Raw genomic sequence first — 25,559 nt, forward strand, 5'->3', positions numbered from 1 at the left:
AGAAGCTCAATTGGGTATGGTTTTATTGGCCATGTCAATAGTGAGCACATACTGAAAACCACTACCTGATCACTCTGCCACTGCACGTCAAAGAAAAGTACCTTGGCTCCAGGCCAGATAATAGCAAGGATCCTTGGGGCACCTGAGGCCCCAACTCTGGAGAAGTTTCTGGAGCTAAGTCCAGAGCAGTAACATGCCAGTGTCCCAGTCCCACAGTGTCCCATGTCACAGTGTCCCTGCTCCAACCCTAAGACTTGGATACCTTTGGCCCTTTAACACATAGCCGCCTCTTCTCACAGGATTTGTTCTCAGGTGACTCCAAGCCCTTGCTTGGCCCACACCTTCATTAATGTGTCTCATTTCCGCATCCCAGCTTCCTGGCTCCAAATGAGAATGTGATAACCTAGGAGGAGTGAGACCAGTCTGACTTGCACCTTCCGTTATCAGTCTCTGAGGACTTGGGGTTGGCCCAGGGAGCCTAGGACTTGGGAAGGAAATACCAGGAAACTGGACAGCAGCCAAGCATTGCCATGACCAAGAGAAAGCAAGAGGCATGGAGGGCCCAGGCCAAAGAGTCCATGGTGTCCTGGTAGTCTACTGACTCCTGCCCTGGGGTGACTGGCAGAGTTAAGCTGAGGACAGCCTGCACTCAACCTTGGGGAGTAGGGCAGGGCTTGGCCAGTCTGAGACACAGCCTACTTCACTCACCCATCACAGAGGCCAGCGTGTCCCCCATGGGATTGAACTCATTGAGCTGCAGAGACAAGGGCATAAACATGAGGAGGGGTTGAGGTAGTGGAAGAAAGGCACATGAGGACAAATTTCTCATCATTTTTGGTCAATAAAATAGGTTGACTCCCTGCTTCCTCCCATCCTTATTTGAGGGCCCAAACCTCACCGAAATGATACCAGAAGATTCTGGGTCATAGAGCTGATACATCATCTTCCCTGAGCTTCCGTCAAATACATCAATCGTCCTTAATTCATGGGGGGTACAACTTTTGAAATTAGGATCTGGGTATCGGCCCACGACAATGAGGTTGTACCGAGGATGCCAGGTTGCCTAGGAGACGGAGAGTTGTCACGAGAGTAAATGCAGAGCGCTATCAAGAGGGACATCAAAAGTATTTTTTTTTTTTTTTTTTTTTTTTTGCCACTAACAGTTGTAAATACAGTTGCCAGCAGTTTAATAATGGAGATAAGACCCATGTGAAACTATTACATGTGCATCTATCGTCTCAAACTGGCCTCTCTGGACCTTGGGACACTTTCAGGCCTTCTTTCTCTTTTGCATTTCCTGAGATCATACCAACTGATCAATGTTTTAACATCAGCTTGACCCAGACATTAACCAAAGAGGTAAGCCTACAACAAAGCAAAAAGTCTTGTAACCAAAACCCAAATAGCACGTAAGTTCTGAAGTTATCTCACTACTGTGCCTCCTCCATCAACGTGAACGACAAAGAGTTGAGCAGGAGATGGCTAGTGGCTAGTTCCTTTCCAAGGGAAGGAAACCTATGTTCCCCGGGCTACCCCACTCAAAACAGGTCTGGAAGTTAGTTGGAATGACAGAATCAGATGGGGGTTTTCCTGAGATCTCAAATTTGGAAGGAGGAAAGACCTAGTTAGCGGGAAGGACAAAGTGGTACATGCCATGGCTTGGATAGAAGTCACAAGTCCACCTGGGAAGCTAGAAATTGGCCTGGCTGGTTACAAAGTGGGAGATGACACATGGATCAATGGGAACCAGCCAGTGAAGAACGCTTGTTCTTAAGAGCTTGGGTTGGATTTGAGGTACGCAGGAGCCTCCCTGGTATCCCTAATATCAGCACTGTTTACGTAGTACTTACCAGGCACTGGGGAATGTGCTTTAGGTACACTGATTCTTCCAACAACCCTATCAGTCAGATACTATTATTCCCTTTTCAGAGATGAGGAAACCGAGATCCAAAATCCAGGCAGCTTGCCCAGGGATTCTAACCGGAGGTTGTCGGCCTGCCTGAAGCTGGTGCCCCCAACACTATTCTGTCTTGACGAAAGAAGTACAGGCATGAAACCTGGAGGTCTGAAGAAGGGCTGTGGTTCTAAAAAAGAACATAAAGCAGGAGAGCAGAGGAATGGGCAGAAAGGACTCAGAAGACTTAAAGACCATAAGCCTTGGGGGTTGAGACAGAAGTCATTAGTGAGGCTGAGGTCAGCAGGTAACTGCTGGCAGTTTGAGGGCAGCACAGCAGGGAGATAGGGTGAACTGAAAGAAAACAACAGGAAAAGAGCTTATGGGAGACAGAACCCAGCAAAGTGGGACTGTAAAAGGGGGACAGAAGGAGCAGAGAGAGAGCAAGAGAGAGCGCGCGCCAGGGGAGAACAGACTGTGGGTGCAGGATGAGATCTGGGATTAGGGATTCCAGATCTGGCCTTTCCCTACCTCGGGCAGACCCAGTCTGCCCCCTGTCACAGCTCCCTGTCTTCATCACTTACCTTGATCGGCGTCAGGTGCTGGAAGTGGCGGTGAGGGTGTGGGATCAGGCTCGGGGGGCAGTCCCACTGGGAGGCCGAGTAAACCCGGAGCTCACTCTTCTGGTCAGTGGTCAGGAGCTGGGCCCCGTCAGGACTGAAACAAGCTGGCGAGTGAAAAGCCCCAGAACTGAAGGACCCACAGGGCGCCTGTCCTGGCTGGTACAGCCCTTCTCCTGGAGGGTGCCCTCTCCCCCACTCCTCTCTAGACCCCGGTGGAAGGGAGGAGGTGAATCTGGACTGTGAAAAAAATCATTCTAGAAACTTAGCAGCTGTTGGGGACCGCTAGTTTCAGAAAGTTTCCAAGATTATCAACTTGGTTGATGCTATCAGGGTAGAGGTTTGGCCTAGCAGCTTCTAAATGTTGAGGGAAGACCCCAGAGACGGTTGGGTAGGCCCGGTGTGCAGGAAGGATGAGGTCTGGTATATCACACCTGCGTTGACAGGATGGCTATGCAGCAGCGTGTGGAGGCAGCTGGACTTCCCTTTAACCTGGCGCAGGTCCCAGATTTTCACTGTTTGGTCTACAGAGGCTGTGGCCAGGAGCCAATCACAGCATGGGTTCAGGGCCACATGGGTCACTTTCTTTTTGTGCATTCTCAGATTCCAAAGCTGCAGAGAAGGGCTTGGTTCAGGTGGGGTGCGGGGAGGCTGGGGGGTAAGGGAAAGAAAGGGAAGACCGGGGCTCCAAAGAACGCACCTCCCTGCCGTCCATGTTCAGCAGAATCACGTGTCCCACATTGTCGCCTGTGACCACCATTCGGCTTCTGGCAGACACATCCAGGCTGCAAAACCAGATGCTGGAGGGAGAGACTGTGCTGTAAGATTCTTGGGGACAAAGGCAAGGGCCATTTATTAATCCGTTAGTGCAACGTCTAACGGATAGTAGACGTCCAGCCAGTATTTATTGAATAAATGAGTGACTGTCTTGCCACAGACTCCCAGCAAGGACCACTCCGACTTGTCTACCATTAGACAGAGGGTATGGGGGTGATGGGGCTCAGAAACCTGTCCAGTTACTGCCGGGGCCAGGATCCTCAGCTGGTAGGAGTCTCTAAGCAGCCATCCCTCAGAACATTAGGCAAGTCCTCAGGCCAACCTGCCCCCTTATAGCCCTGGGTTCTGAGGAAGATATGTTTATCGCTTCCTCTCTTCACTCTCTACCCTTTGGGCCAAAGGAGACGACAAACCAAACAGGGACTGCCAGGCTCCTTTTCTTTCAGGAAAGAACTTCTGCCCCCTTCTGAGCATTTAGGGGAAAAAGCATACACAATTTTAGGAGCTCTGTCTTGCTCTTTTGCCCTTCAGACTACTTGAGGACAAAGGATTGGGACTGCTTCAGGGATCCTAATGCCCAGCCAGGAGACGTCAGATTCCCATTTTCCCCTCAAACACTCAAATCCTTGCTACAGTGAATTTTGAATCCCTACAAATCTCTTTCAGAGGGAAGGTTTCTTGTGGAAGAATAACATGGAGCTGAGTCTATCCCAGGACCTGCCCTGATTGCTTCGTATTTCTTACCTCTGTGGGGCAGTCCAGGATAATGTCCAGTGCTAGTTAGACCCCCACACCCTTGATTCCTTAGAGAACAGTCACAGTCGTGACTCTGGCTAGAAATCAGACTGACGAGTATTTTGTAATTTCTCCAGCTACTTGCTCTTGGGGAGTCCAAAGTGCTTTACGGACAAGATTCTATCCCTTTAAGCTTCTGTCAAGGAAGTGGTTGGGTCATTACAACTCTGGGATGTAGAGAATGAAATGGCTTTCTAGGCCAATGCCATGTTAACTATTAAGAATCAAGGTCTAGTCTAACATAGGAATGCCTTACAGGAAAGCCAAAGCCCTTCCCTCACTGAGAAGAGCTGAGGTTCTAGAACACCTCATCAAAGCAGTAACCCACGTGGAACAGAGAAGGAGCAGCTACAGAAAGTCTCAGAAAGAGAGGGAGGGGTGGAAAGTGGCTGCCACCTTGCCAGTCTTCCCCATGCCAGGACTGGGTAACACAAACGAGATCCGGATGCTCTCACCAGAACTATGCTGAGAGCCTTAGAAGCCCTTTCCCTCCTAGTGAAGCCACTCACTTGCAGGTGTCTGAGCTGGTAAACACTCGGAGCGTGTTGCCTTTAAAGTCTTGAAGCCTAGTTGTTCCCTCCATTGAGGAGGTGAAAAACTGGTTGGTATCAAGAGGGTTAAACTTCAGCCCAGTGACGCTCCCTCCAGCTCCGATCTAACACAAGGAAGAGAAAAGCCAGTGAGCGAAGATGGCCCAGGAGGAGGACGAGGCCCGGGTGCACGGAGTCTGCTGACCAGCCAGCCAGTCAGGCAACACGTGCGGCCAGGCCAGCCGAGAGGCCTGGACGCAGGCATGCGCTCTGTGGGACTCTTCGTTACTTAAGGTTTTAGTTTTAATTGAATTTAAAAAATTGGGGCGCCTGGGTGGCTTAGTTGGTTAAGCGTCCGACTTTCGCTTAGGTCATGATCTCGCGGTTCGTGGGTTCGAGCCCCGTGTCGGGCTCTGTGCTGACTGCCAGCTCAGAGCCTGGAGCCTGTTTCGGAGTCTGTGACTCCCTCTCTCTCTGACCCTCCCCTGCTCACGCTGTCCCTCTCTCTATCTCCTAGAAATAAATAAAAACATTAAAAAAAAATTAACACACAGTACACTTGGTTGTTTTTAGTACACATTTCTATGAATGTGAAAACACAAGAGTATAGATGTGAATAACCACCACCCCAATCAGGAGGTGGAACAGTACCATCCCCTCAAAAAACTCCCTTGTGTTCTCCCCTCGTGGTCACACCCCTTCTCCACCTGTCACCCCTCGGCTACTGTGGATCTGTTCTCCATCACTATGCTGTGGTTTTGCCTTTAATAGACTGTCGTATAAATGAATCATACAGTATGCATCCTTCTGAGACTGGCTTCTTTCATCTCACCCACCATAATACCCCTGAGATGTACCCAAGTTACAGTGTGTACCCAGAGCTCATTCCATTTTACTGCCAAGCATTCCATTATGTGAATGTGTCATAGTTTGTTTATTGCCCAGTGCTCTTTAGAAGAGCATCAGCTCAGAACAGTGCCTGGGTTAGGAGTGCAGAGTCAGATCTGAGCTCCTTCCTATTTTTCCAGATATCCCAGACAACGATGAAGAAAATGACCATGATAACATCAAAAAACACAACCTTATTAAGTGCTTCTTATGTATCAGGCAGTTTTGAGAACTTTACATCTTCAAGAGCTCCTCTCTACTTCTTAAGCCACCGCTATCCCAGCCTCACAGATCCCTACAAGGCCTCTTACACAACATCCACTTGGCTCACTCAGCATGCTAACTGGCATATCCCATCTCCTCTATAAAGGTGCCAATGGTCTGCCAAACCCTTGCTTCAGTGATAGTTTTCCGTTCCCAACAGTTGAGTCCTGTGCTCACCAAGGCTTCACTGTGTTTGTTCTTCTTCTTTTTTTTTTTTTTTAAATATTTATTTATTTTGAGAGAGAGAGAACAATGCATGCAGGGGAGAGACAGAGAGGGAGGAAAAGAGAGAATCCCAACCAGGCTCCACACTCGCTGCCAGCGCAGAGCCCGACGCGGGGCTCAATCTCTCGAACCGTGAGATCATGACCTAAGCTGAAATCAAGAGTCAGATGCTTAGCCGAAGGAGCCACCCAGATGCCCCCAAAATATATGTCTTTAAAAAAGTTTCTGAAGTCAATGGAGAGCTATCAAGGCATCAGGGACTTGAAGACCAACATCCCAGAGAAAGGAGAAGCAGAAAGGTAGACCTGACATATGGATGCTGCTTTTCCCCTTGAAGTCTATGCAGATTAGAAGGCTATGGTTTTGAAGCAGAGAAACCAAAGTGCAGAGAAGCTGATATGAAAGTGGCAGGTGGCTTCAAGGCTGAGAAGCTGGGCTGTGGTTTTGCCAGTCTCACACGGCATGAGAGGCAGAACTGGGGTTCACATTTGCCAAGGAGGAGAAGTCTTGGAAAAAAAAAATCCAGGTTTTAGTTAGGATCCCTGACACACTTAAAATAAGAGCAAACTAGAAACAGGGACCCGCACAAAACCTGAAGTCTGATTCAAATAATTTCAAACTCATTGGATTAAGATGATCTGATTCCACCCTACCTGCCTGTCAGAGGGGAAAGAAAATTAATTGTCTCTGGAAGAAAACACTACCCAAAACTAGAAAGTATCTCTACAAGTTTTCATATGCAATATTTGGCATTAAATCTAAAATCATCCAGCATATCAGACGATAAGGCCAAATACACAAAAACTGAGAGGAAAGAACAACATTTAAGAGACCAGGAGATACAGATATTGGAGCTGTTACATACAGGATTTAAATAATTGTGATTGGACACCTGGGGGGGTCAGTCGGTGGAACATCCGACTCTTGATCTCGGGGTCATGAGTTCAAGCCTGACATTGGGTATGGACGCTATTTAAATACATAGGTACATACATATATACATACATAAAATAATTGTGATTAAAATACATTTTAAAAACAGACCTAATTTTAAAATGGACAAAGGATTTGAACAGACATTTTTCCAAAGACATGCAAATGGCCATGAGCACATGAAAAGATGCTCAACATCATTAGTCATCATGAGATACTATTTCACACCCACTAGGATGGCTATAATAAAATTGATAGACAATTAAGGCACCTGGGTGGCTCAGCTGGTTAAGCATCCGACTCATGATTTCAGCTCAGGTCATGATCTCACAGTTTGTGAGATCAAGCTCCACATCAGGCTTTGCGCTAACAATGCGGAGCCTGCTTGGGATTCTCTTTCTCCCTTTCTCTCTGCCCCTCCAGTGCTCATGCTCTCTCTCTCAAAGTAAATAAACATTTAAAAAAATGATAGACAATTACAGGTGGTGAAAAGACAGCCCATGAAATGAGAGAAAATATTTGCACACTATACCTGATAGGAAGTTAATATAAAAAAATATATAAAGAACTTGGGGCGCCTGGGTGGCTTAGTCGGTTAAGCGTCCGACTTTCACTTAGGTCATGACCTCGCGGGTTCGTGGGTTCGAGCCCCGCGTCGGGCTCTGTGCTGACTGCCAGCTCAGAGCCTGGAGCCTGTTTCTGTCTGTGACTCCCTCTCTCTCTGACCCTCCCCTGCTCACGCTGTCTCTCTCTCTCTCCTAGAAATAAATTAAAAAAAAAAAACATTTAAAAAAAATATAAAGAACTCTATAGCAAAAAACCAAAAACCTCCCCAAAAAACCTAGTTTAAAAAAGAGCAAAGGATGTAAATAGACATTTCTCCAAAGAAGACATACAATGGCTAACAGGTATATGCAAAGGTGCTCAACATCACTAATCTTGACATAAGGGAAATGCAAATCAAAACTACAAAGAACTATCACCTTACGGTTGTTAGAATGGCTATTATCAGGGGTGCCTGGGTGGCTCAGCTGGTTAAGCCCCGACTTCATCTCAGGTCATGATCTCATGGCTTGTGAGTTCGAGCCCTGCATCGGGCTCTGTGCTGACAGCTCAGAGCCTGGAGCCTGCTTCAGATTCTGGATCTCCTTCCCTCTCTGCCCCTCCCCAACTCACTCTCTCTCTCTCTCAAATAAATAAATAAATAAATAAACACTTAAAAAAAAAAGAATGCTACATCGAAACAACAAAAGATAACAGGTACCAGCAAGGGTGTGGAGAAAAAGGTACTCTTGTACACTGTTGATGGGAATGTAAATTGGTAGAGGCACTGCAGAAAACAGTATGGGGGTTCCTCAGAAAATTTAGAACTACCATATGATTCAGTAATCCCACTTCTGGGTAGATATCCACAGGAAATGAAATAAGCTTCTCAAAGTGTTATCTTCCTTCCTGTGTTCACTGCAGCACTATTCATAGTAGCCAAGATAGGAAAACAACTTCAATGTTTGTAGACAGATGAAGAGATACAGAAAATGTGGTATGTATATATAATGGAATATTATTGAGCCTTTAAAAAGAAGGAAATCCTGCCTTTGTGACAACCAGGATGAACCAGAGGATGCCATGCTAAGTGAAATAAGTTAGACACAGAAAGACAAATACTGAATGATCTTACTTACATGTGAACCTGAAAGAGGTGGAACTCCAAAAAGCTGAGAGCAGAATGGTGGTTGCCTAGGAACTTGGGGGTGGAGGAGATGTTGATCAAAGGTACAAAGTGTCAATTATGCAGGATGAGTAAGTTCTGGAGATCTAATGGACAGCATGGCAACTAAAGTTAGTAACAGTGTATTATATATTTGAAATTTACTAAGAGAGTTGATCTTAAATGTTCTCAGCTCACAGCATGAACACAAGGTAATACGTGAGGTGATGAATTAGCTTGACCATGGTAATCATTTGCAAGTTCACACCTGTTAACACTTCACACTGTACACCTTAAATATGTACAACTTTTATTTGTCATTTGTACCTCAATAAAGCTGGAAAAAAAACCAAGTGTTGTTAAGAATGTGGAGAAGTTGAAGCCCTCCTACACTGTTGGTGGGAATGTGAAATGGAGAAGTCGCTCTGGAAAAGTGTTTGGCAGTTCCTCAAAAACTTAAACATAAAGTTACTATATGTCCCAGCAATTCCACTCCTAGGCATATACCCAAGAGAAATGAATAAGCATCTTCACATGAAAACTTGTACACAAATATTCATAGAAGCATTATCCATAAAAAAAGGTGGCTAAAAATCAATGACTTAAACATCCATCTCAAGAAGGTCAAAGTAACAGGAAAATAAAGTAGGAAACTGAATAGAAATTAATAAAACAGAACTATACTATGGGAGAATTAAAAAACAAAAGTTGGTTCAATGAAAAGACTATTAAAATTGATAAATCCATGGTGAGACTGACCAAACGGAAGTCACAAATAACCAATGTAATAGATCAAAAAAGGGACATCAGTATAAATCTTAGACATTTTAAACAATAATAAGAGGACATAATAAACAATCTAATGGCAATCAATTTGAAAACTTAGATGAAATGGAGAAACTCCTAGAATTTGCTAAACTGACAGAAATTGAAAGAGAAAATCAGAATAGACTGATTGAAGACATTGTATTCACAACTAAAATCTTTCTTGCAAAGTAAATTCCAGATCCTGGTAGCTTCACTGTTGAATATACTAAGCATTGAAGGAAGAAATAATATCAGGTTTTTTTTTTTAACTTTGTTTTCCAACTATCTCAAACTCTTAGAAAAGTTGCAAGAATAGCACAAAGAACTGCTTTTCTGGAAGCATTTGATGATAAATTGCCAGCATGATATCCAATCACCCTCAATACTCTAGTGCGTATTTCCTACAAGAACATTCTATGTAACCACAATAAGACCATCAAAACTTAGGGGGTATCTAAAGCAGTTAGAACTCATTGAAACAGAAAGCATAGTTGTGGTTGCCAAGGGCTGTGGGAAGGAGAAAATAAGGAACTTATCCAATGGGTATATGGTTTCAGTTTTAGACAATGAAAAAGTTCTAGAGTTCTGTTGAGTGTAGAGATTACTTTAAAAAAAAGAAACTTTTGGGGTGCCTGTCTGGCTCAGTCAGTTAAGCATCCAACTCTTGGTTTCAGCTTGGATCGTGATCTCCCAGTTCATGGGTTCGAGCCCCACATAGGGCCCTGCAATGACTGTGTGGAGCCTGCTTAGGATTCTGTCTCTGTCCCTCTCTCTCTGCCTTTCCTGCATTTCTCACTAAAAATTAAGTAAACTTTAAAAATTTTTTAAAAATGAAATAAACTTTTAAAAACTGGTTAATTTTATGTGTATTTTACCACAATAGAAAGTAGAAGAAACCATGCTTAATGATAAAATATAAGTCTTCTATGATCAAGAATAAGACAAGCATGTCTGCTAGAGTCAATATTCAATAATGTACTAGAATAAGACAATGGAATAAGGCAAACAAGAAGTATAAGAATAGTAAAGAAAGAAATCAAACTCTTGTGATTTGTAGGTGACATGATTGTGTAGGAGAGAAATTTTAAATCCTCAGATAAACTATTAAAATTAAGTGTGAATTTCTGTTCCCAACCATGATGCAGTGTCCGAAAACAGATATATCCTTCTGTCTTAAACAACTAAGAAAATGGACAATAAAAATGAAATAGCTTTTCAGAGACTGGAGAGCAGGCAGCACAAGATAGGAGGGAAAGAAAAGAGATAGCCCTGCAATTGTCCCAGCTTAGTGCTTAGAGAGAGTACCCAGGCAGCGAGACAGGAAGGGAGGACACACACATACAGCCTAGGAATCTCACTGAGTTAGGAAGACAGAATTTTAGGAAAGCCAACATAGCAAGAATTTGTGGGCAAAATGCTGGGGAGGAGACACACAGAGGGCACATTCTGGAGATTTTCGCAAGGGTCCCCTCAAGTCTTTTGGGTAAGTATTAATGTATAAATGGGGATGAGGAAACTACCCAAGGCTGAGAGGGGAGTGGGGAGAAACACCATAAATAAATAGGGGAGAATCCTCACAATAGTCTGTATTCTCACCATCTAGAATGAAAAGACTTAAAACACAGAACATGGAGTCTTCAGAAGAGTACTCCTCAGGGTGAGGCCAACCTATACCTAGACTATAGGCTGCTTTAAACCCATGCTAACTGAGGTAGATTAAATAATGGTCCCCAAGATGTCCATGCCCTAATCCACAGACCCTATGAATAATACCCTAGATGACAAAAGGGATTGTGCATATGTGGTTAAGTTAAGGATATTGAGATGGGGAGATTATTTTGGATTGTTTGGGTGGGATTGGTATAATCAAAATCAAAATGGTCTTTATAAGAGGAACACGGGGGTGTGTGTGTCAGAGTCAGAAAAGAAGGCAATGTGATGACAGAGTAGAAATCACAGTCGTGCACTTTGAAGATGGAAGCAGCAGCCATGGCCCAGGAGTTCAGATGGCCACAAGAGGCTGTAAAAAGCAAAGACACAGATTCTCCCCTCAGAAACTTGAGAAAGAACCAGCCTTGCCAACACATTCACCTTTGTCTAGAAAAATGATTTCAGATTTCTGACCTTCAGAACTGTAAGAGAATAAAATTGTGTTGTTTTAAGATACCAAAACTGTGGTAATTTGTTATAGAGGCAATAGGAAACTAATATAGTGACCATATTAACAAAGCTTAAAAGCAAGCCTTAAAGGTATCAAACTGATTATAAGTAACTGCATCCCAGAACAAAGCCCAACCATATTTAAAAGAATACAACAAAATACAACATCCAACAATGTAAAATTGACAATGTCTGGCATCCAATGAGAAATTACTAGGCATGCACAGAAGCAGGAAAGTAGAACTCATAACTAGAAAACTCAATGAATACAAACACCCTCAGAAGTGACACAGATAGAAAAAAAAAGAAGTGACACAGATGATAGAATTAAGCAAAAATATTGAAACAAGCATTATAAACATACTCTATATGGTCAAGAAAATTAGAAGGAGTAATGAACATGAAAAAAGAAATGGAAGATATTTTAAAAGGCCTAATTTAAGCTTCTAGAGATGATATACAGTATCTGAAAAGAAAAATACATTGGATGGGATTAATAGCAGATTAGATAATATAGAAGAAGTTGAGGTAACGTATAGGAGGATTAGGAGGAACTTGACGGAGGAACAAGGGGGAGAAGAAGGGCGGAAATGGTGGGGGAAAGGGAGAGAGGCAAACCATGAGAGACTCTTGAATGCTGACAAAAACTGAGGACTGATGGATGTGGGGGGGAGGGGGGGATGGGCATGGAGGAGGGCACTTTGGGGATGAGCACTGAGTGTTATGTAGAAACTAATTTGACAATAAACTATTTGTAAAAAAAAAAAAAAAAAAAAGAAGTTGCGGTATACAATAGAAGCTATGCAAAATAAAATGAGGGGGAGGGGATTAAAAAATAGTGTTTATCAGTGACCTGCAGGATAATACCTAGTAGCCTAACATGTATGTAATTAGAGTCCGAGAAAAAAAAAGGAAGGGAGAAACTATTTGAAGAAATGATAACCTAAAATTTTCCGAATTTGATGACAAACCTATAGATCCAAGAAGTTCAGTGAACCCCCAACAGGAAAAACATATAGAAAAACACACCAAGCAAATCACAATCATTTTTATTTTTATTTTTAATGTTCACTTGTTTATTTTGAGAAAGAGAGAGTATGTGTGAACAGGGTAGGGGCAGAGTGAGAGAATCCCAAGCAGGCTCCATGCTCAGCACAGAGGCCGACACAGGGCTTGATCTCACAAACTGTGAGATCATGACCTCAGCTGAAATCAAGAGTCGATGCTTAACTGACTGAGCCATCCAGGCACCCCCACGATTCTTTTTCTTTAATTTTGTAAGTGTATTTATTTATTTTGAGAGAGAGAGTGTGTGTGCAAGCAGGGGAGGGGCAAAGAGAGAATCCCAAGCAGGCTCCGTGCTCTCAGCTCAGAGCTCGACGTGGGACTCTAACTCACAAAATGCAAGATCATGACCTGAGCCAAAACCAAGTCAGAAGCTTAACTGACTGAGCCACCCAGCACCCCTGCCCACCATCATTTTTAAAGCAGCCAGAAGAAAAAAAAAAAGAAAACTCATGTAAAGAATAACATAAGAATGAGAACTTTGCATCCAAAATCATCACCAAAATTATTAAAAAGCAAGTTTAATGATTGTAAAAATTGTAAAAGCAAGAAAACAAAGACAAAAACAAAACAAAAACCTGTATACCTAGAATTCTATACCCAGCAAAGATGTGCCCCCCAAAACAGACAAACAGAAGGAAAAAATTATATCACCAACCAGCCTACAGTATAAAAAATGTTAACAAATATTCTTCAGGCAGAAGGAAAGTGTTACTAAAAGGAAATCTAGATGACACAAAAGAATGAAAATCACTGGAAATGGCAAATATGTAATAATTTGAGTTTTTTTCCTCACTTAAAAAATACCCTTAAAAGATATCTACCAGCCATTCCACGACTAGGTACCTAATCAAGAAAACTAAAAACATATATCCACACAAAGCCTTGTACATAAATGTTCACGAAAGCTTTACTAACAAGTCAAACACTAGAAAAATCCAAATATCTTTCAATAGGTGAACAGATAAATTGTGGTACATCAATACAATGGAATATTATAGAGAAAGAAAAAAACTATATGTAAAAATGATATATGTAAAAATGTAGATGAATCTCAAATAATTATACTGAGTGAAAGCCAGAAAAAAGAGTATGTATTGTATGATGTCATTTACATAAAAGTATAGAAAATACAAATTAACCAATAGAAATACAAAGCAGATGAAAGGTTTTCAGAAGTAGGAAGGGATGGATGACAAAGGAGCATGAGGAAACTTTGGAGGTGAAGGAAATGTTGTTATTTTAATTGTGGTGATGGTTTCACAGTTGTATATATGTGTCAAAAGGCATGAAATTGTACACTCTATGTTTAGTTTATCATATGTCAATTATATCTCAATAAAGATCTAACAATTAACAAAAACAAAAAGATAACTGATTATATAAAGCAAAAATAATACTGTATGGGGCTTATAACATGTACAAATAAAATGTAGGACAAGGAGAGAACAAAGAAAATGGAAGTAAATATATAGTTGTGAAATTCTTACAATACAAGTGATGTGTGTAATATTATTTGAAGGCTCATTCTGATAAGTTAAACATATATGTTGTATACCTAAGAGCAACCACTAAAAAGAGATAAGGGAAGGGAAGTATAACTAATAATCCAATAGTGAAGATAAAATGGAATCATAGAGGGTACACAACCAAAAAGAAGGCAAGAAAAAAAAAAAGGAAAATGGAACAAAGAGGACAAACAGAAAGAAACAGCAATATGGTAGATTTAAACCTGATCATATTTATAATCAGATTAAATGTAAGTGTAAATGGTAGGGCACCTACATGGCTCAGTCGGTTATGTGTCCAACTCGATTTCGGCTCAGGTTATGATGTCACGGTTCATGGGATCAATACCCGAATTGGGCTCTGTGCTGACAGCATGGAGCCTGCTTGGGATTCTCTCTCTTCTTCTCTCTCTGTACCTCCCCTACCTGTGCTCGCTCTCTCTCTCCCTCTCAAAATAAATAAATAAACTTAAAAAAAAAAATGTAAATGGTAAAATGCTCTAATTAAAAGGCAGAAATTGTCAGGTTGGACTTTTTTTTTTTAATTTGGTCTGTAGGAAACCCATTTTATATATAAATGCACAAATAAATGATGGGGGTGTGTGCCTGGCTGGCCTAGTCAGTAGAGCAAGTGACTCCTGATCTCAGAGTTGTGAGTCTAAGCCCTACATTGGGCATAGAGTTTACTTTAAAAAATAATAATTATAGGGGTGCTTGGGTGGCTCAGTCGGTTAAGCGTCCAACTTCAGCTCAGGTCATGATCTCACGGTTCGTGGGTTCGAGCCCCACGTCGGGCTCTGTGCTGACAGCTAGCTCAGAGCCTGGAGCCTGCTTCAGATTCTGTGTCTCCCTCTCTCTGACCCNGGGGTGTGTGCCTGGCTGGCCTAGTCAGTAGAGCTCTGTGCTGACAGCTAGCTCAGAGCCTGGAGCCTGCTTCAGATTCTGTGTCTCCCTCTCTCTGACCCTCCTCTGCTCACGTTGTCTCTCTCTCTATCTCTCTCTCAGAAATAAATAAAACCTTAAAAATAAATAAATAAATATTATCATTATAAAAATTTTTTTAAATATAAAAGAAAAAAGGAAAAGATATACCAGGCAAACACTAATCAATCATAAGAAAGCTGGAGTGGCTAGGGTGCCTGGGTGGCTCAGTCAGTTAAGCATCCAACTTTGGCTCAGGTCATGATCTCATGGTGGTTGGTGAGTTCAAGCCCTGCGTCAGGCTCTGTGCTGACATCTCAGAGCCTGGAGCCTGCTTCAGATTCTGTGTCTCTCTCTCTCTCTCTCTCTCTCTCTCTGCCCCTTCCCTACTTGTACTTTGTCTCTCTCTCTCAAAAAGAAACAAACATGAAGAAAAGAAAGGAAGAAATAAAGCTGCAGTGGCTATATTAACATCAAACAAAGATAACAGAACAAGAAATATTACCAGAGATAAAGGGAGAGATCTCACAATGATAAAGGGGTCAGTTCATCAAAAGGATATAATTTCAAATGTAGAAGCACCAGAGTTTCCAAATGCTTGAAGCAAAAACTAAAGGAAAATAGATACAATTTTATAGTTGGAGATTCCAATATTCCTCTCTCAATAACTGATAAAAGATATAAAGTCTTTTAATAAGGGTACAGAACATCTGAACAATACTATCAACTAACTTAACTGATATTTACAGAATAATCCACCCCAAACAGCAGAACACACTTTTCTTTGAAATGCACATGGAATAGTCACTAAGACAGTCTACATGCTGGGCCATAAAACAAGTTTAAAAGTAAACAGAGGGGCACCTGGGTGGCTCAGTTGGTTAAGAATCCAACTTTTGAGGGGCACCTGGGTGGCTTAGTCGGTTAAGCGTCCGACTTTCGCTTAGGTCATGATCTCGCCGTTCGTGGGTTCGAGCCCTGCGTCGGGCTCTGTGCTGACTGCCAGCTCAGAGCCTGGAGCCTATTTCAGAGTCTGTGTCTCCCTCTCTCTCTGACCCTCTCCTGCTCACGCTGTCTCTCTCTCTCTCTCCTAAAAATAAAAAAAAAAAAATTAAAAAAAAAAGAATCCAACTTTTGATCTCATGGTTCGTGAGTTCAAGTCCCGCATCGGGCTCTGTGTTGACAGCACGGAGCCTGCTTGGGATTCTCTCTCCCTCTCTGCCCTTCCTCTTCTCTCTCTTTCTCTTTTTCTCTCTCAAAATAAATAAACTTTAAAAATTATTTTTAAAATAAATAAAATAAAATATAAAAGGGATGGAACTATATAAAATGTTTTCTGTTTATAATAGAATTGAACTAGAAATCCGTAACAGAGAGCAAGCTCAACAACCCCCAAATAGTATAACTGCCAATTAAAATACATACTTCAGAATAACCCAGAGTCCAAAGAAGAAATCATAAAGAATTTGGAAAATAATTTGAACTGAATGAAAACAAAAACACACCAAAATCTGTGAGATGCAGTTAAAGAAATACTTAGAGGGGAACTTCAAGCATTAAATGGTTATATTAGAAAAAAAAGATCTAGGGGTGCCTGGGTGGCTCAGCTGGTTAAGTGTCCGACTTTGGCTCAGGTCCTGATCTCACACTTCGTGGATTTGAGCACCGCATGGAGGCTCTATGCCGACAGCTAGCTCAGAGCCTGGAGCCTGCTTCAGATTCTGTGTCTCCCTCTCTCTCTCTGCCCCTCCCCTGCTCGTGCTGTCTCTCTCTCTATCAAAAATAAATAAAACATTAAAAAATTTTTTTAAAAAAAATCTCAAATAAACAATCTAACTTTCCATCTTAAACTAGAAAAAGAGCAAATTAAACAAGGTTAAGCAAGGCAAAGACAAGTATCACAAAAATCAATTAAAAGAAAAACAGTTGAGAAATACCATGAAACTAAAAGCTGGTTCTTTGAAAATAATCTGTAAAATCGATAAGCTTCTAACAAGACTGATTAAAAAAAAGACAAATTATCAATATCAAGAATGTGAGGAGAGATATCACTACAGACCATGTAGACATTAAAAGGATAATAAGGAAATACCATGAACAAATTAATGTCACTAAATTCAACAACTTAGATAAAATGGACACATTACTTGAAAGATAAACAACAAGCTCATTCAAAAGAAACACAGAACCTAAACTGCCCCATATCTATTGGACCAGTCAGTTAAACATCTGACTCTTAAGCTCAGGACTTCATCTTAGGATCATGAGTTCAAGTCCTGCATCAGGCTCCACATTGGATATGGAGCCTACTTAAAAAAAAAAAAAAAGAAAAAGAAAAAAAGAAAGAAAAGATACAGGAACCCCTGGCTGGCTCAGTTGATGAAGCATGCAACTCTTGATCTTGGGATTGTGAGTTTGAGCCCCACATTAGGTGTAGAGATTACCTGGAAATAAAATATTTTTTTAAAGCATTTTTAATGCTTATTTATTTTTGAGAGAGAGACAGAGTGTGAACAGGGGTAGGGCAGAGAGAGAGGGAGACACAGAAGCAGTTAGTACAGAGCCTGATAAAGGGTTTGAACCCACGAACTGCAAGATCATGACCTGAGCTGAAGTCAGACGCTTAACCAACTGAGTCACCCAGGTGCCCCAATAAAATCTTTAAAAAAAAAGAAAAGAAATTGAATATATAGTTTAAAACTTTCCAACAGAGAAAACTTCAGTCCTAAAAACCATATAAAAATTTTAAGGAAGAAATACTATCAATTCCACACAAATAATTCCAGAAAATACAAGAGGTAGGAACGCTTCCTAACTCTTTTTATGAGGCTGTAATACCCTGATACCAAAGCCAAAGGCATTACAAAAAACAAAAGGAAATTATAGAATATTTTTGGTGGTCATCTGGTATATGATTTAAATTAGAGTATTTGATATAATAAGTAAAATACAACAGATTCTATCACAAATATTTATGTGATAGAATATTTACTTAGATAAGCAGAGGTATGGGTATGTATAATAGTGTATACACACACAGAAAGATGCCCCAAACAGAAATTTCAGGTAATATTTATTCTGTATACTTTTCTCTGTATTGTTTGAAATTCTTTTTTTTTTAATGTTTATTTATTTTTGAGAGACAGAGTTCAAGCAGAGGAGGGGCAGAAAGAGAGAGAAACACAGAATACAAAGTAGGCTCCAAGCTCTGAGCTGTCAGCACAGAGCCTCACACAGGGTTCGAACCCAAGAGCCATGAGATCATTCCCTGAGCTTAACCAACTGAGCCACCCAGGCACCCCATGAAATCCTTAAAATAGGCACAGATCATTTTTTTAAAAATATTTATTCATTTTTGAGAGAGGGAGTGTCTGTATATGCAAGTAGGGAAGGGGCAGAGAGAGAGAGAGAGAGAGAGAGAGAGCACCTGAAGCAGGCTCTGCGCTAACACCAGAGAGCCCGAGGTAGGGCTTGATCTCAGAAACCATGAGATCATGACCTGAGCAGAAGTCAGACGCTTAACCAACGGAGCCGCCGAGGTGCCCCATAGATCATTTTATAATAAGAGTAAAACCAAGTTATCTTCATTTTGAAAATGTAATGTGTGTTTCCTTGCCAAGGGCCTGAAAGATGTAAAGGTTAGAGCGCAAGTCAGAAGACAAAAGAAGTGACAAAATGAGGCACTGCTTCTCCTCCAGTCACTGGTGTCAAATCAACTTTCTGTCAGTATCTGGGAGTAAAGACAGTTCTCCAGATCACTCTATCCTTCCGTTCCAGTCTAGCCTCTTGCTAGTCACAAAGTTCAAATGCCCAGGCCAATCTCCACAATGGTGTGAGGAAACGTCACTTAAATGCTCATTATAATAAAGAGTGATGTAAATCAAAAGTAGTCTCAGCCTGGCACATGTTCAAAGCAGATGTCATTCTCCTTTTGGTCAGGAGGCTCTCCCCTGAGGACACCCTTAGGCTACTTCTTAAATTTCTCTATTCTCCTGTCCTAGATTCCTAAGGGGGAAAAAACAAAACAAAACAAGACAAAACAAATCTCTTCCTGCCTGAGCTCTGGGTTTTGACTTCAATTTCAAACTGCACCTTCTGGTAGTCACCTGTCTTGCCAGCTGAGCAGGAAGCCGAACCCTGTGTACAGCATTCTTCTGGCTGCCTTTCTTCTGCCTTCAAGCACCTGTTTTCTTGAACGTCCATCTCATCCCAAGATTGTCCAACCTGGCCTTTTCTGATGCGCTGCTTTGGAGCCTCCACTTAAGAAAACTCATCCTGGGCTCACCATGGCCTCATTTATCTCCTCTATTCCACTTCTGGGTATATGCCCAAAAGAACTGAAAGCAGGGCTCGAAGAGATATTTGTACACCCATGTCGATAGCAGCATTATTTACAATAGCCAAAAGGTAGAAGTGACCCAAGTGTCCATCAACAGATCAATGGAGAAGCAAAATGTGGTATATACCTGAAGGGGAATATTACTCAGCCTTATTTTTTTAAATGTTTATTTCTGAGACAGAGACAGAGTGTGAGCAGGGGAGGGGCAGAGAGAGAGAGGGAGACACAGAATCGAAAGCAGGCTCCAGGCTCTGAGCTGTCAGCACAGAGCCCGATGTGGCACTCGAACTCACGGACTGTGAGACCACGACCTGAGCCAAAGTCAGATGCTTAACTGACTGAGCCACCCAGGCACCTCTACTCAGTCTTAAAAGGAAATTCTGACACCTGCTACAATACAACATGGATGAGCCCAGGGGACATTATATGAAGTGAGATAAGCCAACAGATAAATATTGGATGGTTCCACTTATATGAGATACTCATGAGGGTGTCAACATCATAAAGACAGAAAGTAGAATGGTGGTTGCCAAGGACGGGAAGAGGGAGGAATGGGGAGTTAGTGTTTAGTACATACAGAGTTTCACTTTTGCAAGATGAACTTCTGGAGACTGGCTACACAAGAATTCCAATGGACTTACTGCCACTGGACTATACACTTAAAAACGGTTAAGATAGTACATTTTATGTTATGTGTATTTCATCACAATTTTTAAAAATCAGAACACTTCATGTAAGAAAAATCAAGATTTCGGGGTTCATTTGAAAAAATCATATCTGATACCATGAGACCTAGATTCTTGCATGTCAACCGTCTCCGGTTTACCACTGATCCCACCACCTATCACTCTTTTTTCTCTTTGGCTTCTTTCGGCATGTGAGTCTGTGGTTCCTGCTCTAAACCCAGAGCGTCACTTTTTACAGTAGAGCCCTCCATTGTCAGCCCCCAGGTGGGCAAACTAAAGGTCTTCTCTTTTCAAAAATGAACTATTGGGACCTCATCAAAATAAAAAACTTCTACACAGCGAAGGCAACAATCAGCAAAACTAAAAAGCAACCAAGGGAGTAGGAGAAGATATTTGCAAATGACACGTCAGATAAATGGTTAGTATTTAAAATCCATACAGAATTTATCAAACTCAACACCCAAAAAACAAATAATCCAGTGAAGAAATGGGCAAAAGACATGAATAGACACTTCTCCAAAGAAGACATCCAGATGGCTAACAAACACATGACAAAATGCTCAACATCACTCATCATCAGGGAAATACAAATTAAAACCACAATGAGATGCCACCTCACACCCATCAGAATGGCAAACATTAAGAACTCAGGCAACAACAGATGTTGGTGAGGACGTGGCGAAAGAGGATCTCTTTTGCACCACTGGTGGGAATACAAACTGGTGCAGCCACTCCGGCAAACAGTATGGAAGTTCCTCAAAAAATTATAAATAGAAATACCCTACGACCCAGCAATTGCACTACTAGGATTTATCCAAGGGATACGGGTGTGCTGTTTTGAAGGGGGCTCATGCACCCCAATGTTTATAGTAGCGCTATCGACACTAGGGAAAGTATAGAAAGAGCCCAAATGTCCAGCAATGGATGAATGGGTAAAGAAGATGTGGTGTGTGTGTGTGTGTGTGTGTGTATATATATGTATGTACATACATATATATATACATATATACACACATACATATATATACACACAATATATTACATATATAATATCGCATACACATATATTACATATATACATTTACACATATATGTACATATACATATATATGTAGTATGTATATATTACATATGTATACATTTACATATATATGTATAGATAGCTATATATACATTTACATATACATACAATTACATACATATATATATACACAATGGAGTATTACTTGGCAATCAAAAAGAATGAAATCTTGCCATCTGCAACTATGTAAATGGAACTAGAGGATATTATGCTGAGTGAAATTAGTCAGAGAAAGACAAATATCATATGACTTCACTCATGTGAGGAATTTAAGATACAAAACAGATGAACATAAGGGAAGGGAAGCAAAAATGATATAAAAACAGGGAGAGGAAAAAACATAAGAGACTCTTTTTTTTTTTTTTTTTTAATATTTTTATTTATTTCTAGGAGAGAGAGAGAGAGACAGCGTGAGCAGGGGAGGGTCAGAGAGAGAGGGAGTCACAGACTGAAACAGGCTCCAGGCTCTGAGCTGGCTGTCAGCACAGAGCCCGACGCGGGGCTCGAACCCACGAACAGCGAGATCATGACCTAAGCGAAAGTCAGACGCTTAACCGACTAAGCCACCCAGGCGCCCCAAGAGACTCTTAAATATAAAGAACAAACAGAGGCTTGCTGGAGGGGTTGGGGGAGGGGGATGGGCTAAATGAGTCAGGGGCACTAAGGAACACACTTGTTAGGATGAGCACTGGGTGTTATACATAGGGGATGAATCACTGGAATCTACTCCTAAAATCATTGTTGCATGATACGCTAACTAACTTGGATGTAAATTTAAAAAGTAAAAGAAAATAAATGATTATAAAAATAAATAAACTTTGGCAATATGATAGTTGGAAAAAAATAAAAATAAAGGTCTTCTCTTTGGTGAAGAGGCCAACACCTTCCCCCCTCAGCAATTGATGATAAATGCCAACACGATTAAGGCCATCCCTAATAAGTGCTATGCCAAAATTTGCCCCAAACATGTTCTGCCTGCCCTTTTTCTCTCCATTTACTTCAATATTGTTCTTCCTTGCTCTCCACTCTTCCGTGAGCCTTTTCTGTTGACTCTAATTCACAAGGAGTTCTTCCTTCTCTCACATTCTATAGCATTTAGCACCTCTATTGCTAGTTATCTTGTATGTAAACATCCCATCTACCCAGTTATACTTCAAGGCCCTCACTCATTCAACAAATATAATAAAGCAGCTACTACTCTAGGCCAAACATTGTTCAAGGCACAATGGGGACATGGTAGAAAGACAAGGTCCCTCCTATCATGGATCTTACTTTCCAAAGACATTTGCAGGGGCAAAGACACTCAAATAAGTGAAACATTTCAGGTATTGATAAACACTGTTGGGGCGGGTGGGGGGGGGGGGAGCACGGAAAACAAAATAGAGTGAATGAGTCAAGTAGAGACTACTTTAGACCAGAGTGGTCAGTGACAGCTGTTTGAAGAAGTGTACCAAGTCAAGACCTGAATGGTTATGGCTGAATGGTCAAGGCTGAAGGGAGCCAGCCATGAGAAAACCATGGGAAAGAGCACTCCAGTCAAAGAGAAAAGCAAGGGCAAAGAAAGACCCAGTCTTAGGAAAAGAAATAGCTTGTGTTTTTAAAGCATAGAAGTGAGGAAAGACAGCAGTAGAAGATGAAAGCAAGAGTAAAGAAGGGGCTCAGATTCTATTCTACATGATAACTTACAACAGGGTAGTCAATATTATATACCTTCTAATATTTTAAGGGTGGGCACTCAATGAAGATTTGAGTATCATCACCATGTACTTGTTTGAAAATACCTAGTTACTTTGATCCCAGTCATCTCCTTGTTACTGGATAACTCTTCATCCCTTCAACAAACACTTCTTCAGCACTACTGTCTGGCCCAGGGAACTGCTCACCCCTTTAATGAAGGTGGGTTTGTCCATTATGCCAAAGTTCCAGAGCATGATATCTCCCCCTTTGGAACCCACAGCCAGGGTGCTGGGGTGAGTTGGGTGCCATGCCAAGGATGTGGCCCTTCTGTCAAAAGGGGCAGCCTTCTGGAATATCCGGTAAGAAGCCAGAGAGTGCAAAAAGGACTGCTGGAGACCCTGACACAGAGAAAAAAAGAATTAAGTTGAATTAAAACCCAAGTCCTGGGTAAACTGCCAATCTATGCCTCCTCCATAGATGAGCCTTAGGGCCAAGTTCTGCCCACAAAGGGAAGTGAACTGCCTGGCTCTGTGCATGACAATATTTGCAATGTGCATGAACTAATCTTGGAAAGCAAGGGGGCAGAGTGCATTCCAGATGGGGCCTTTACAGCGTAAGACTTTTCTACCTGGCTGAATGCCCAGTAGGTCAGTCACTAAGGTAGAGGTGATCTGACCACTCTGACAACCCGCTGAACCAACCGAACATCTATTTTTAGAACATCCCAGTAGTAAAAAGGTACCAGGCAAACTCTTGCACTTCAGCCAGGAAAATGCCTCACCTGCTGTAGTGATGGCCAGGCAGCTTTGCTCAGCTTATGGTGGTGGAGGGCCCTGACGATGCTGGTGCATAATGGCGGGACCTGCAGGCCAGCCAACCCCGCCCAAAGGCAGCCTGAGTCAAATCTTCTGCTAGAACCTGCCAAGCAGAACAGACACATATTTTCCTCTCTGCTCTCACGCACGGAAGGGTTTCCTGCTGAAATCTCAGAAAGAAAGCCTTGTTGTTTCATTCGACATAGCCAATCTCTCTCCTTACCTCCTAAGGCCTTTCCGGGGTCTGCTGAGTCTCACCCAGCACAAAAGACAAATAGTGAGTCGGGATTCAGCCCCTTGCCCCAAACACTCCCCCAAAATAGTAATTCTGAAGTGAAGCTAAATATGAAATAATATGAAAACAAACCCTTGCAGGGTTTCTGAGAACTGACCAAAAAAACACACAAGAATAAAGTATACACTGAACTCTTCCCAGTGGGTTGGACAACTCATGGTAGGTAGAGTTGGGTGGCAATTTAAAAATCACATATAATATAAAATAAAAAGATTTTAGGATAGCAGAGTAGAAGTGACTGGGAAAAGAAGTATCCTTAAATCCTATATTAAAATAATGTAGAGGTGACCAGTTGTTTGCCCCAAGTCCAATCTGTTCTTTTGGAAACCAGCAGGATCCAGAGGGTCTGGCTTGGCTACTTTTGGAGATAGATCCACTTAGAGTAGGAATAACGATGTACTTGAGGATCTGGTTTCTGTGAATCCGGCCTCTTGACAACCAATTCCTTTTTCTTAGGGACAAAAAGAACTTCATCAACAACTCCCTGCTCCAGTGTTTTGTGCCACCCCCCCACCCCCATCCTTACAGCTCCAGGTTCAAGCCCCAATAAACCTCAGAGAATGAGTTTTTGAAGGAAGGAAGGAAATTGAGGGTTCTCACAGCGGAAACCAAGGACACACAGCTAGCAACCATGACTACCGAAATTCACCACACGCACCACCAGGCAAGGTAGGATTATTTTAAGCAGTCCTCAGTGTGTAAAAATCCTGGTACAAACAGGAATTTGAAAAGTCCGTTGTGTCTTATGTAATGAAGCTCATCTGCCTTTTCCCATCACCTGAGAGGGGTTAAGCCCAAGCCCTGTGGTGTCAAAGGACCTGCAGAAAAATGCACAGCCCAAGGCATCCTTAACTTGGGGTGGCCTCGGGAAACCAACAGCACCCATCCCCCACTCCAGCCTCCTGCGTGAGAACCCCCAAAGGCGGAATTATTAAAGCAGCAGGCGCAGGCAGTACCGGGGCCCTTCACACAGAGCTTCTTGGCCTCGGGTTCCAGCTCCCGGGGGCTTCTGCTCCTTCTGCTCTTGGGGCGCACAACCACCTCGGGGGTCTTCTGGGTTTCTGGGCGTTTCCTGGGAGCCATCGCGTCCTCCGTGCGAAAGGGTACTATGCCCTATGCCGAGATCAAGGAGGGAAGATTGAGAAGCCTCTGGGGAGAAACTAGGCGGGGACCAGGGAACTAAGCCAACTTCCCGCCAAACAGTCTCACCGCTTTCAATCTGGCTTCTTGCTCCTGCCCGCCCCGCTCAGAGAGGTCCCGCCCCTCCCGAGGAGACCAGGGCACGCGAGGGGAGGGGTTCATGGGCTCCCTAGAGAAAGCCCCAACGCCTCGCCTCTACTTTGGGCTCGACTGTGCCCGACAGCTGATCTGCCAGAAATAAAGATGGCCGCCACCGCTAGACCACCCAACTTGAAGCCTCTTCAGGCTCGGCGCTGCCAGGCCTCGGCGAGTCCACTGGAGACTAGGTGCCAATCAAGGCTTCGGCTCCGCCTTCTCTGCCTTTTAATTGGTGATCACCCCTTACGGGCTTTAGGATTGGCTGGTCCCGGACCGAGCCGGCTGTGTGGAAA

General features: G+C 42.5%; 1 protein-coding gene across 4 annotated transcripts; it reads right to left on the minus strand.

Annotated features, from left to right (window-relative positions):
* Positions 1 to 6: 6 nt before the first annotated feature.
* On the minus strand, positions 7 to 25,390 carry DDB2 (damage specific DNA binding protein 2). 4 transcript variants are annotated; one of them, XM_039226890.1, is made up of 11 exons: positions 25,198 to 25,390; positions 24,945 to 25,101; positions 23,660 to 23,796; positions 23,085 to 23,276; positions 4,596 to 4,741; positions 3,215 to 3,314; positions 2,949 to 3,126; positions 2,479 to 2,621; positions 899 to 1,063; positions 709 to 754; positions 7 to 403 (listed from the first exon to the last, which is right to left on the minus strand). In XM_039226890.1, exons 1-11 carry the CDS (start codon positions 25,288 to 25,290, stop codon positions 357 to 359), a joined length of 1,404 nt encoding a protein of 467 aa, XP_039082821.1. In that variant the 5' UTR covers positions 25,291 to 25,390; the 3' UTR covers positions 7 to 356. The 4 variants fall into 4 exon arrangements, 3 of the variants coding, with proteins under 3 accessions (XP_039082821.1, XP_039082823.1, XP_039082822.1); XM_039226892.1 differs by lacking the exon at positions 25,198 to 25,390 and having other exon boundaries at positions 23,660 to 24,439; positions 24,945 to 25,034; XM_039226891.1 differs by lacking the exon at positions 25,198 to 25,390 and having other exon boundaries at positions 23,660 to 24,806; positions 24,945 to 24,995.
* Positions 25,391 to 25,559: the final 169 nt, after the last annotated feature.

Source organism: Hyaena hyaena, unplaced genomic scaffold, assembly GCF_003009895.1.
Source record: "Hyaena hyaena isolate Hyena2069 unplaced genomic scaffold, ASM300989v1 scaffold_23, whole genome shotgun sequence".
In the NCBI taxonomy this organism is placed as follows: domain Eukaryota; kingdom Metazoa; phylum Chordata; class Mammalia; order Carnivora; family Hyaenidae; genus Hyaena; species Hyaena hyaena.